At 37.8% G+C, this 14,510-nt stretch overlaps 1 protein-coding gene across 3 annotated transcripts in view; it reads left to right on the top strand.

The window, feature by feature from the left end:
• The window catches only part of EPB41L4A (erythrocyte membrane protein band 4.1 like 4A), a 123,234-nt gene that overhangs the window by 65,332 nt on the left and 43,392 nt on the right, over window positions 1–14,510 (top strand). For all 3 annotated transcript variants that reach the window (XM_027671148.1, XM_027671150.1, XM_027671151.1), the window contains exons 7-9: window positions 1,846–1,933; window positions 4,030–4,118; window positions 4,507–4,570. In XM_027671148.1, coding sequence (XP_027526949.1) covers window positions 1,846–1,933; window positions 4,030–4,118; window positions 4,507–4,570 — 241 coding nt within the window. The remainder of the gene's footprint in view (window positions 1–1,845; window positions 1,934–4,029; window positions 4,119–4,506; window positions 4,571–14,510) is intronic.

Raw genomic sequence — 14,510 nt, 5'->3', positions numbered from 1 at the left:
CAGTGACTTCAGGGCTTCCATCTTCTTCCTTCAGAAGCTCCAGCTCACATCTTTACTTCCTTTAATCTTTTTGCAAATACAGGTTTTTATACAAATATGAAACATTATGTTATGTTTGTAACATTTAGATATGTTATAAAAAGACCCACACTTGTTTGTAATTTGAGTCCTTTGGTACTTTCAGAGACAAATGAAAATAGAGGAATAAGTGCATCAGCATTTTTCTGAGAAAGGTCACTAAGGACAGACTAACATCAGTATTTAAATTGGTGCTGGATTCTAGCACTAATTCAGTAATGGGGTAATCCACTTTTCTCAGGACTGAGATTTAGCCTGCTTGGGAGCTCACTGAGACAGTACTGCTTCAGTGAACAAAATCAAGCTGTGGACTAAATTTTTAGAGTAAAAGTTGATAAAACATGTGACAGATGTGACATCACTGATGTGCTGAATATCCAGAGTTCTACGTATTGTGAATACAGACCATGAAGGACACATCTACTGGGAAATCCAGCTCTAGAAGAAAGGGATTTTTCTTATGACCTTCAGATCTGCTGCATTTCCAGGAGTCTTTGGAAAGAAGAGCTATCATCTGAAGCAGTGATAAGATGAGCTGGATCAGCCCATCTCTCAGATACAAAGGAAGGCATTTTGAAAACCTCTACTATTGCATTTAGCAATGCCATTTCATGTCTTTGATGTTGGATGTGGTTTTTACCTTGTCAGGCATAACACAAAGTTGGGAAAACCTGGACAGTAGCTGCTAGGCTAGAGAGAATGGGGGCGTATTACAGGACTTTTCCAGGTCTTGAATCAAAATGTTGAGCTCTGCTTCACACATTGGATTTGAAAGGTAGCAAATCCAGTGAAGTATTTCCCTAAGAAAAGAATCACAGGGTGAAGCTGGTTATGCATCTTTTTGAGTTGATATTTTTATAAGATATGCTGTACTTTCCCAATAACAGTCCAGTAACTTTCACAGAAGTGTTGAAAAGGAGTGAAAATGAAAATGCAGGTTCAGCTATTTCAAGCTTACAAACAAGAATCTTACTCTTTTATCAATGGCAGATATTAAGGGAAGAACAAATTAAATTTGAGGATAAGGCTTTAAATTTATTTAGTTATTTTGTTCTTTTCAAAAATAAATCCTTTGTCAGTGTTGTCAAATATGTTCCTAGTAGCTGGTTTTTTATTTTTTTTTTTTTTTTTCTCCCAGTTTCCCCCAGTTGTTTACTACCAGAATGCAGCTGATGGTGCTTTTCAACTGATGGATTGATATCTGCAGATAGGAAGGCAGGCTGGATCTTTGAAACTGCTAATCTCATGAGACAAACGCCAAACTTTGTTTTCACAGTAGTACACTGGGCTATTGCCAGTTGGTGTGACTTTCTTTAGGCAAGGTTTTTTGAAGAAAGGAATATTTTATCTGAAGTCCTGAACCTTGCTTCAGAAATCATCTGTAGCTTCAGCGCTGCTATGGGGATATAGTACCCCAGTCAGTCATACCATTCCTGCTTTAGTAAAAATCATGTAGTTATTGGGAAAAAACTTATTTTGCATATTGAAGCCTAAAAATGGAATATCTGAAGTGTGTTTGCAGGGAAAAGATTAACCACTGTCGTAGGCACACATTGTATATATGATAGCATATATGTCTGTGGTAGGAGACCAGTAGAGATCTAGTCTTACTTGGAGCAAGAAGTAGAGTGTTGAAAAGACAAAGTAACAGTCTAAAAAATGATAGGAAGGTCTGTGTATGTGTTCAGCAAACTGTATTTATTAATATAATCAATTTTTACATTTTGACTGGAAGTGCAAAGTTCTTACACAGAATTTTGTTTACAGGGGTCAAGTTCCTGCTGAGGCAGAAGTAAACTACTTAGGTGTGGCCAAATCCCTGGAAATGTATGGAGTTGATCTCCATCCTGTTTATGTAAGTATTGTTTAAACTTGCTAACAGTGAAAAAAAATTGTACTAATGCAGGAAACAGTCCACAGAATAACTTGAAAGGAAACACTGTACTTAAGAAATGCAAAGGAAGAGATAATTATGGATGGAGAGAATTCAGTCACTAATACATACAGAAGCCTAATGGTTTTCAGATGAAATGTTGTGATTCTATTACACCTATAAAAAAGCCATCAGTTATGCTCTGGAAAAAAACAATTCAGATAGATAAGAAGTAAATAGAGAAAGTCTCAGGAGAGAGGAGTGAGAGCTATAGCCTTTGTCTTTGACAGAAAAATTTGCAGATTATTCTTGTTTAAATAAGAACAAGTGTCTCCTGAAACCTTTTCAATACTGTTGCAAAAATTAGGGTGGGGTAGCAGCAGCTGGCTTTATAAAATATTTGTTGTGAAGGTTTTACTAAAGATCCAGTGTACGTTTTTAGTTTTTCCCATGTTGCATCATGCAGCATTGCAAGTTATCTGTATTGCCTCATCAAAAGCCTTCACTTTTTTTGTCTATTAGCATTAAGTTGGGATTGGATCCAAGTCATTACCTGGAGGCTATATGCTCCTGGTGTATACATTATTCTGTCTTGTTTGAATAATTGCACTTGTGGCAGGTTTTTTTTTAATAAAAGAAAATCAGGAGTTCAAATGGGAAGTTGTAATGTAGATAGTTCACTGAGTTAGATGTCAGTACTTAGTAAAATTGCTTGAAAGAAAATAAAGAAATCAAGATACTACCAGAAGATTAAGTGTGTATTTCCTGCCGAAAAATGTGTAGCCTGCAATATAAAGTATTTTTTAATGCACCCCGTGGCTTAATTGTATTCATACCTCATGCTCTGTGCCCTTCCCATCCATAGAAAACTGGGGGAATGAACTGGAACAAGATTCAACATGATTCAACAAAATCATGTTAAATTAGCAGAGCTTGGAATTTTTTTTTTTTCTCATGGCTTGCTTTTGCTGTGCAATGAAATCCCTGCCTGGGTAATGAGGGGTGATTTCCAATATGCCCAAGTCTAATTCATGAACATCATTGTTCCTACTTATATTACAGCAGCAGCAGAAGCCCTCATTTGGGACTGAAGCTACACACATGACGAGATGTAGTTCTTTTTCTCATTTGATCATATTAAAAGTAAAGTCACCTTTAGCAGTTAATTCACTGAGGAGCACAGTCAGAACTTGCCAGGTGTGCTTTTCTTTGTAAGGTCTGTAATTACACAGGGCACTTTCCACAGTCAGTCTGTCTCATGATTAGTGGTTTTTGCTGTTCATACTCTGCTAGTTTAGAGATTGCAGTGCTCTTCCTCATTGCCTAAAGTAGCAGATAAGTGAGCTTTTTCAGTTAACTTTCTTTTAACCTCATGCAATAAGGTTTGCACTCTTTCAAGTGTAGGGTGCTTCTGATTTTGGTTACTGACCATAAACTGCGGAGGTGGGCGCTTTCGGCACCTCAGCACCAGCGTTTTCACCCTGTTCTCTCCCAGATTTATTTGTATACTGACTTTAGAAATGGTTTCCTTTGGAGGAGATGGTGCACGTGGCTGTTCCCTGTATTACATTGCCCATTCTGAACAAAACAAAACAAAAAAAAAGATTGTCTCTCCCAAAGGAGCTACTTCAGTTTTTAGCAGTATGCAACTGACACTAGTTTAGGCTGGAGAGGGCAGCTGTGCGGTTGTATCGTAGTAGAATAGATCAGAAAATTGCTATTTTCCTTTAGCTGAAAGTTGGTATATCTGTTACATTCATGCCTCAATAAAGAATTTAGTTTCTGAGTTTTGGCCATCTGCCAAATAGCCAAAAGTAATTCCATATTAAAAAAAATTAGTTATTTTTGGTTTTCACCATGGCATGTGGAAACTCCCATTCTTTCGCTTGCTGCCATTCTTTCTTACCTCTTTGCCCCCTTGCCTACAAAGTCTTGTATAGGAGTTTTCATCTGTAGATCAAGTACTGTTTTCCCATTTGCACAGAGAGCAAAACAGAATATTCAAGTCATTAGGATGACTTCCTCACTGGACCTCAGTGCTTGCAACTGTATGAATGATATACACTTTTATTTTCTAGGGTGAAAACAAATCTGAATACTTTTTAGGATTAACACCCATAGGAGTTGTTGTCTACAAGAATAAAAAACAAGTAGGAAAATATTTCTGGTATGTATTATTTAAATATGCAGTCTGCACTAACACAAAAATAATGTTGTATGGAAATGTACGGTTTGTGATATCTCTTTGAAAGGTTAATTATAGCAATAGAAAAAAGTATACTTGAAATCCTTTATATTTCTCTGGATTATTCAGATTTTTAATTCTTTGATGATCCAGGTATTGAAAACTGTAGATCACCTTTACCATACTCACGTTGAAATGTTTACATACCACTATTTTTTTGATGATATCTGGGTCATACCTGAAAAATAAACCTACCTGTGAATTCTTTTTTGTCTTTGTGTGTAAATATATACAACTTTATATTTTATGATGTGTGAAATTAAAGGCTCACGAAGTTCTGTCTTGTCTTTTTTTCCCCTCAACATTACAGGCCTAGAATTACAAAAGTTCACTTCAAGGAAACACAGTTTGAACTTAGAGTCCTGGGAAAAGATGTAAGTTTTTATTTAAGCCTGAAAGGATAAAGAAGTAATCTCAGGTCTAATGAGATTGGAAATTTTGTATGTCCATCAAAGTCTAATTTATTTCACTGAAATTTACTGTAAGAAACCATCAAAGTGAAATTCATTGTATTGATAATTACTGCAAGAAAATAACATTATCCTCAAGTGCAGCATCCTAGAGTTGTAAGATGGTTTGGATTGCAAGGGAGCTCAAAGATCACCTCGTTCCAAACCCACTGCTACGGTCAGGGACACCTTTCACTAGACCACGTTGCTCAAAGTATCACCCAACCCGTCCTTGAATGTTCCTAAAGTGGCTTGCAGTTTTGTTAAAGGGAGAGATGAAAGAAAGGTTTTTTGTCCACGCTTTGTAGCAAGGGGAAAGAACTTCAGCAGTACCGAAGTAGGAATTTTATAATTAATTTTTATCATTTTACGTTGTGCTCTATAAATCAGACTGCTTCTGCAATGCCTTGTTAATGGTATTGTGGAAGTGCTTATAAAGTGCTTTTAAACTAGGATGCAGGGAAAGTTAATATTAAAAAAATGTGGATGAAGTAAAACTCAAAAAGCTGTTGGGCACAAGTAATTTTGTAGCTAGGACACAAGCAGCCATATTATACAGCTTGAAACCTATTTGTCAGAACTTAACATCATGCATTGTTAGGCCATTTGAGAGAAAGCAATCTTGGTTCCAGTGGAGCAAGGACAACAGTTTGATAGCAGGAGAGGAGGTTTTAAGGTAGAGTCAGTGTAAAAAAGACAAAGATATTCATCATCTATGAAACCTGTGGGGTAGGGGGGGAGAAGTGTTGAGGATGTAGGAAAAATAATGAAGTGTAATAAAGCAAATAGTTGCAGTCAGTCTGTGAATTTTGGTATGTGATTTAGTTACAAGTTTAGTTTGAGGAATTATTTTTTGAAAATACTTTGTATGTCTCTTTGGAAGATCAAGACTGAAAGTTTATAGTTTTAAGTGGTATTAACCTGCTGACAGTAATCCCCTTTACTGTTTTTTATGTGTCTTTGTTCACCTGTGTAGTGGTTGTCAGTCTCATCTGTGATTTTTCTATGAGGCCTTTTGGTATGTTGAGTACATTCCATGAAATATAAGTGTACCCCTGACTGGTTGTCTTGCTTCTGTCATGGACAGCGTTTTTTGTCTCCACAGATGTATTGGCAAATTTTGCCTTTGATACTCCCAAGTGGTTTGGTGTGGTAATCTGTAGATTTTCTTTCTGATGGTGTGTTTGTTGAAATAGGAGAGCTGTTGGAAAGCTGGAGGAGGGAAGGGTGGGAAAATTTGTCACAATGTTTGATGTAAAGTGTGAATGATAGTTCATGTATAGTGTATAGTTTATGTATAGTTCACCTTTTACTTTTACCTTTTACAAGTTCGAGTTTAACTTTTAATGAATTGCTTGGAATTGAAGGTGCACTTTCTGTTTGATGCCATATTTGTATAGTTTTTGTCTGAACCATGTGCAATTGCAAAGTTTTAACATGCCAAGTAGAAAACCTGGAAGCTTTAGAAAATATGCCTAATTTGAGACTGTGAATGTTGATGGCTGGTGAACACTTACCATTGTGATCATAAGGCAAACATTTTGACAGAACTTAGTAGTTTCAAGCTTCGACAGGTACTTCTAGGAAATTGTTCAAAAGAACAGTAAGTACAAGGGTGTGTACCATCATTAAATTCTTCTTGGCATCTAATACTAATTTGAAGTGTTTCTACAGTGCTTCATATCCTAAGAAGATCAGGAAATACCAAAATGGCAAAAAAAGATCTTCTTTTCCCTTTTTGTTAACAGTCTGGTAGTGCTTTGAACAAAATTATATCTTGAAATAAGTAAACAGTATCCTTAGTCTCTAGAGTAAAGCTGTTGTAACAATTTATGCTGTTCTATACCCAGAGGAGGAGAAGCTCATCAGTGTATTTGTATGAATGTATGTTCCAATACTCATTGAAAAATTAATTTGCAAATTCATTTTATTCCTCTGTTTTTTTGGAATAAATGCCATCACTTTGTCCTTCCATGTGGGACATGACTATATGTTAGGAGAGTAAATATGCTGTTTTCACTCCATCCTTCCTCCAGGGATATCACTTTACAGCCCAGGGAATTAATACATTCCTTGTATCAGATGTGCTGTATCAAGTCTGGAATGTTTTACATGTTTCCGGTTAGATGGGAGAATTCCAGAAAATACTCAGGAAGAGTAGAAATAATAGGGATTTTCTCATTTCTCAAATGGAATTTTATGGCATATAGTGAGGAAGCTAACACCATCTAATGGAGCAGATTATTTCTGAGTGAATCGAGTGCTTTATGTGGATCATGTTTTCCATATGGTAATGAAAACTCTGTATAGGGTGTATTTTGGTTCATGTTTCCACACACACTGGCTGCCTTTATTCACACTGACAGCTACCTTTCATAAGTACCCCTGCTCATCAAGAGGAAGCTGTTGGTGCCTTTAGTACCGGTGAAGTGCTGCTTTTTCCCTTGTGGTAACTTCTTTATTTTCTCTTCCTGGGATTTTTTTGAGATTTTTTCAAACCTGCCAGAATGGGACGGAAATGGACATCCAGATATTCTTGACAAATGACAGATGTGACAGTCTAAACATACAGGTCCATATCTTTAGGCTGCCTAAAAACCACACTGTGGAGTGTTTGTGTCAGCCATGCTTATGGCTGCTCATTTTGTTGTTTACATTGCTTCACTTTTCGTAAACTTGATGTTTACTGAGTGAAAATATTATTGCTTAGTGTCTGATAATGAAGTAAGGTGCTTCGCCTTTTCTGTTTTGTAGTGTAACCTCTTGTACTCCTTCATATCTCTTCCATGAAAACAATTCCTGTATATTTAACTTCCTTGCATTTTTTCCTGCATACCCATTGCTATTGTGTACAAGCATGACCATCAGTATTTTGGTTTTATCTTTCACTACTTTCCTTGTATTATGTTTTGTCCCTGAGGCTATTGCCCCTTAATAAACAAAATACTGCCTTTAATATTTGTCCGTCCATAACTTATCCTGACGTGTGAGACTGAAACTCTTTTTCATTGATGTTAATCATTCAATGAGTATTTCATTGTCCTCTGAGTGGACCCGTGCTGTGAATTCTGAACTATAAACATGTTAGGTTTTCTGTGGCACCTCTAAGTATCAGCATGAAAATAGGAACCCTTTCCCTGCAAGGACTGCACAGGACGACTCCCTGAACATGACAAACAATTGCAAAAAATTTGTGAAAATGAGAAAAGTTTGTATTTTCTTGCAGTTTTCTTTAGGAAAACAGAAATCCATTTAGCGCCTGTGCACAGTTCCTGGTAGGGATAGATGTCTGTTGAGCAACCTTGCTGGAAACAATCCAGCAATATAGGTGGCTGCCAAAGCCGTTCCCTCTCCACCAGCAAAACAGAGCTTGTTCACAGTGGATGCACTATGTGGAAGTGAGTAGTCAAAGGGGTGCACAGCACACCTGTTACTTCCCCCGTATGAGGAACACGGCTGGCTCCCCTAGATTTTTCTCTCAACTAAGGACATGAAACAAAACAGCAAAAAACATGCTTTAATAGAGTGTGTGGGCTGGGAATGTAAATGTAATAATATGCAGGAGTGAGAGATGTGGGGCTTTTTTTGCCTGTAGGTACCAAGCACTTCTGTGCTGTTCCCCACAACCCCATGCTGTTTTCTGTAACTGCACCTTTTACTTCAGTTGCACTGTGTCTGAACATGCACATGAATGATTTCACTTCTTCACAGAGTTTATGCAAAGTTTTTCATGTTTTTCATGTTTCTCATTCACCAGATCAGAAAGCATTCAATGTGCAAAGCACTTGCTTTCATTATTTTTGTTGTAAAGGAGGGTTTTTTTGAATTCTGAATTTTATATTGCAAGAGATTTTGAAATTTGGGTATTTAAGTCAGAACAACCTCCAAAACTGTGCAGTTAAAAATGATTTACACACTTTCAAGACATACCTTCCTCTGCAGTCTTCCATATTCAGGTGAAGAGGCCTATCTCAGCTGAATTCATAAAGTGAAATTGGTAAAGACTCTTCAAGAGCAATACCAAACACTGATGCAAATCAGAAGTATATAATACTCCCCATTTTGGTGTCTGAAAGCTGTCTAAATGCAGTATTTTTCTGTTCTTTTAAGTAGTCTCAGAAAACCCTGTAAATATGCTTTATTTTTTTAATCTGCTTTTCCTAAGTGTTAGAAATATGAAAAATAATTATATTAATAAAGTAGTTCAGCTGTACCTCTTCTTTTCCTATCAAATGCTATATTCCATCTTGAGTTACAAGTTCTAGCCAGGAACTTTTAATTTGATATATTGCTCCTGCAATTTCTTGGGAAGACTGAACAGGGTTTGAAGGTATGTTCCTCCCAGTCTTAAGTCCAATTTAGCTTATGTACAATTTCCAAACAAAAATAGCATTTTGATCTTCCTTGTGGTTTAAGAATTTCAAGTGACTTTTGTATCATTTGCATTTGCACCTACTTAAGTCAGAGTGGTAGTGGAGGATGGAGGTGAGCCAGCACAGTGGTATTAATATGTCATATAAAAGAGTTTAGTTTGTTTTGGTTGGTTGGGTGTTCTCTTGTCTTTTCTTAACCACTTTCTGAGCCCTCTTAGAAGGACTGTAAGACTGGTTCAAGGCCTGCATAAACTTAAATTCACTGCCACTAAGGTGTTACTCTCAGCTTTTTAAAAAAAATTCTTCTTTAGTATTTTTTAATTGGTGTAATACAAGGCAGAGATATGTTTATTGCAATTTTGACATGCTTTATGCAAACTGGCACAGCTTTATTAATTTTAATTCCTGACTTGATACGACATTCTTAAAGATTGAACTCGTCTAATGACTAATAGTACATCATCTGTTACATGAGCTATGACTGGTATGCATTATGTAAATATATAAAGACAGAGTATTTTCTATTGGAATTAACAATTAATAGTATCCAGGTAGGTGCCTAACCTGGCAAAGAGGATTGTTGTGAAATAGTAGCTTCAGAGCTAGTGTATTTCTGTTACATGTACATGACTGTGTAGTACCTGAACATACAGTGTGCTCTGTAATGGGCAAGATCCCTCCTTATGTTACATTAGTGGTCAGTGCGACTGGGAAGAATGATGTGTGTGCTGGCAGGGTTCCTACTGTGCTTTTGGGGCTTTCTTATTTCATTTTCTGAGGCTGGATTAATGGGATCCCATATATGTCTTGTCATAAATTATACCAGCTAAAGCCTGCTCTGAATCATAGGTTTTCACCTTATTTTTGCTCTGTAGGTGGGTGCAGAGGAATGGGTGTAAGACTACTGATGTGACCCTCTTTTCTTTGGAGTAATCCACAGACTTCACAAACAAGGGATCTTCTGGCCCCCAGGGGGGAAGAACTGTCATTTTAAGTGTGTGTCTTCTCTTCCAGCTGGACTTGAGCTTGCCCTCTCTGGGCACTGGGCTGTCTGGGCACAAAGCAGCTCTGAGCTTGAAAGCTGTGTGATCAGACTGGCGTGGCAAAGCAAGCTGGGAGCTGTTTGCAAAGCACGGTGTGGGCACTCCTGGACTAGTGTTGTTGCTCTACCAGTTCCAGAGGCATTTTGTGGTTACGCAGAGTAGTGACCCCTCTTACTTGTTTCCTTTGAAGGCATTGGTAACCTGCTTTCAGTCTTTCAGTTAAGGGATGGAGGCACTGTGGTGTAGCACTATACCAATTGCCAGCTCTTTCGTGGAGATCTTAAAGGCCCTGCCAGATCAGTCTGCTGGATGAATTGAGGGGTAGCATAAAACAGAGAAGGGCTGTGGCTACAGGTTTGGGTGTCCATCTGTGTATAAGCTTGTGGTGTAGTCAGGCTATCTGCATCCACTGTTCTAGTCTCTCTCTCCTCCTATGGGTGAAAATGGTGGTGAGGTTATGGCACTATGAGCTTTAGCATATTTTGGAGATTCCAAGACAAGTTTTTAAAGCATCTAAAAGGAGATGAATGTTTTATGTTTGTCCTCACATTTTTTTAGTGTGTGACCTTTTCAGAATTAGGAGGAGGTGAGTCAAAGAGCTCAACAGCTGGACACTGCTGCAGGGGTTGTGCCTGTCCTTTTGCAGCCTCTGACCCCATTGTCCTGCCCACTCCTTTGCTTGTGCAAGTCACAGATGGGATTGAAAATAACCATACAAAAAATAAGTTGTTTTCTACTTGTTTGATGAGCAAAATGGGCTTCCTGAAAGAATAGTCGAACACCAAGATGGTTCAAAGGAGAGAGGAGATCTTTAGAGTGTTCAGATGACCAGGACTGCTCTGGAAGCAGTGAGATTTCATGGTTTACAATGCCTCACCTTTAATACACTGGTCACTCTGAAAGCAACAGGATGAGTAGCCTGTGGAAGTTTGTGAGGCACCAAACAACACTGAATGAGTTTAGAATTATCATTTCCTATAACTCATTAGTAAAAGTATAATAGGTCTTTGTGTCTTTTGCTTCAGATATATGGGAATAGTAAGAAAAAAAACCAGCTAACACCCACTATGTGTAGGAAACCACAATGTTCCAAATGCTAAAAATGTTGCCTTTTATTGAGAACAGAATTTCATAGTCTTAACAGGTGAGGTCACCCTCGCTTTACCTGTACAAATCAATTTGTTCTCTTAGGGGAGAGAGGTTAAACCTGAAAGATACTACTGTTTTCAGTACTGCTTAATTTTCATATGTGCATTTATAAATTGTGAAGGTAATGGCAGTACTCTTGCAAGCCTTAAATAGTCTTAAAAAGTAAATAAAGTCCTAAATGTAGATGTGCTGTAAGCACTGTTGTGTTGGACTTAGTTGCAGTAACTTACTGAATCCTTCACAGATAAGGTGAGAAATGGTGAAAGAATTATGAATTGTGTCCTCTGTGTTGGCATTGGGTATGAGTGTTTTAGGCTTGCTTTCTTTTCTTTAGCAAAATTTAATTGCGTTATTTGAGTTATTACAAGCATCCATTTTGAGGCAATAGTTTCCAGGCATGTATTTTAATTTTGAATTCAAATAAATAAACCTGGGTGTGTTATGAGAAGGCTAGTTGGTCCGTCCCATGATTTTTAGGCATATTGTATCACTTTCCATATCTGAATTCCATAACTTTTTGATAAATTGGATCTGTAGGGTTATGCTTTTTCCCTGAGTGCATTTGATTGTTGAATACTAAATTTAGATGTTTCAGCGTGTAGTTAATCATCAATCTTTTCCCTGATGGGAATCTTTCACTGAATGCCAGTGGCATTCAAACTGATCTAATAATAAGTTATGGCAAAAGTACTTTCTTTTAAAAATTACCTTAAAAAAATAAAAAAATCACCCCTGGCTTTTCTCTGCCCTCTGACATCCCAGAAACTCTCTCCTCTGAGATTATATAATTAAATAAATTTAAATACAGCAGAGGATTCTTTGCCTACAAGTAAAATTTAGGAGTGGATGAAGAAGGAGTGAGATCATGCATATTAAAAGTGAGTTATTGACTTTTTTTCCCAACAGAAACTAAATTGAGTCATCATATTGCAAGTTTGCAATACTACAGGCCTGACTTGATATCATTCTTTAAAAGATGACTGTAGATATGTGGGTTTATATGAAATCACATCAGATGACAGTCTGGTGTAGAAATTGTAATGTAAATCAGATCATGAAATCTGAAGCTACTTTTCTGCTATGTGTAAGATATGCAAAGTACCTTTGTTTCTTTAGTAGTTTTAAAATCTAAAAATGCATTATGATCTTTCAGTGACAGACTCTTTTTCTAGTTGTCAGAGAAACAAGAGCAATATGGTTATTATTGAAGTAACTTATTTTTCTCCTCAACAATCTTCGAGAGTCTTCAGGAATCTTGAATTATACTTTTTATAAATTAAACTTGTATTTGCTATAAGTTAAATTGTTTAAGTCCTTTAAATGAGAGATGATGACCCCATCAAAACTGAAATTGTATTTAGAGGAACTGTAGGAATGTATTTATGGGAGTAATGTACTACAGAATCATTATATAATATGCATAACAGAATCAGATGAATGCTGGGCTTCAGCATTCTCAGTGGTCATATGTTCTACTGTGCGGAGGTCGGCATTTGAATAAAGACCTCCACAACTTGTCTGGGTGCAACTGGTAAGGTGATTTTATTATGAAAGTAGCAGGGCAACTGAACAGCTTAAAGGGAGGAACAGAAGGGCACAAAAGAGCACTACACAAAAATGGCTCCAGCCTTAAATAATGTGGGTAAGGAAGGCACTAGAACAGAAGGTGGGGTTTAGGCGGAGCATGCAAATCACAACCAATCATAGGAAACAGGGGCTGAACATAACCATATATGGTACTGTGTCAAATATCATAGAATCATAGAATAGGTAGGGTTGGAAGAGACCTCCAAGATCATCAAGTCCAACCCCTGATCCAACTCCATTTACTATATCATGGCACTAAGGGCCACGTCCAATCTCTTTTTAAAAACCTCCAGGGATGGTGAATCCACCACCTCTCTGGGTAGGCCGTTCCAATGCCTGATAACCCTCTCTGTAAAGAATTTTTTCCTAACATCTAACCTAAACCTCCCCTGGCAGAGCTTGAGCCCATGTCCCCTTGTCCTATTGTTGGTTGCCCGGGAGAAGAGACCAACCCCCGCCTGGCTATAACCTCCCTTCAGGTAGTTGAAGAGAGTGATGAGGTCGCCTCTAAGCCTTCTCTTCTCCAGACTAAACAACCCCAGCTCCCTCAGCCTCTCCTCATAGGACTTGTGCTCAAGTCCCTTCACCAGCCTCGTTGCTCTTCTCTGGACCCGCTCCAGCACCTCAATGTCCTTCCTGAACTGAGGGGCCCAGAGCTGAACACAATACTCAAGGTGTGGCCTCACCAATGCAGAGTACAGGGGAAGGATCACTTCCCTGCTCCTGCTGGCCACACTGTTCCTGATGCAGGCCAGGATGCCATTGGCCAATGAAGGAACAGAACATACATACATTATATGTAGAATACAATACAACAACTTATATGCAAAATCTATGATTTCCTTAACACCTTTTTAGACCACCACACTACTGTACTCCCTGTACTCTTCTTTCTTCATGTGATGTCCTGCAGAGGAAAATGTGCTTTTGAGGGGAGACTAGAGGATGATTTTTGTTCCTTGGCTATTCTATGGAACTGTTCCACCCAGCCACTTAATTAAAATAAGGCATGGAAGAAACTAAGCTCATGTGTATGTTTTCAATTAGCGGGGGATTTTTTTGTGGTTGTTTTTGTTTTTTTTTTGGTCAGTGAATGAAATCTCAATTATTCTAACCACAGATGCAAAATTCTGTCTTTTTTACTGTTATTTGTTTCAAGATGAAGGAAAGACTGCTTGAGGAGGGTAAATGTGATTTTGTGAGGCTGCTTGACAACTGTTAATAGAGATATAATCTTTTTTTTCTGTTATAGGTGAAATTTTGAATTATAGAGAACATACTGAATTAGTTCACAGTTTGCAAGGTGCTTGCAGTTCGTCATACCTCATTAAATGGGGAGTGGGAGAAACCTGCCAGAACTCTGCTTACATATGGATGGCACTGCAGAAGTACAACTAATGCAAGGTGTCATGGTTTGAAAAGGCCCAAAATCCAATTCTGATTCCTAGCCCCCCACCCACATCTCAACCCCATGTGAGATGGGTTTTCCAGACAAAAACACGAGACTCAATATGGGGGGAAGGAATATATTACAAAGACTATACACGTGAATAAATACTATAATACATTACAAACAATCTTAACTCTATATCTATCTCTACCATGACAATAATATTTACAATGGGCCAAATCTCTTCTCCCTCCAAATAAAAGTCCAGGAGAGAAGAAGAAGAAAAAGACCCCTTCCAGTCTCTGAGCAACAGGTCTCTCTCT

The sequence above is a fragment of the Neopelma chrysocephalum genome, unplaced genomic scaffold (assembly GCF_003984885.1).
Source record: "Neopelma chrysocephalum unplaced genomic scaffold, ASM398488v2 Primary Assembly neopelma1_97034, whole genome shotgun sequence".
Lineage (NCBI taxonomy): Eukaryota > Metazoa > Chordata > Aves > Passeriformes > Pipridae > Neopelma > Neopelma chrysocephalum.
This window is presented reverse-complemented; position numbering and strand designations above follow the sequence as displayed.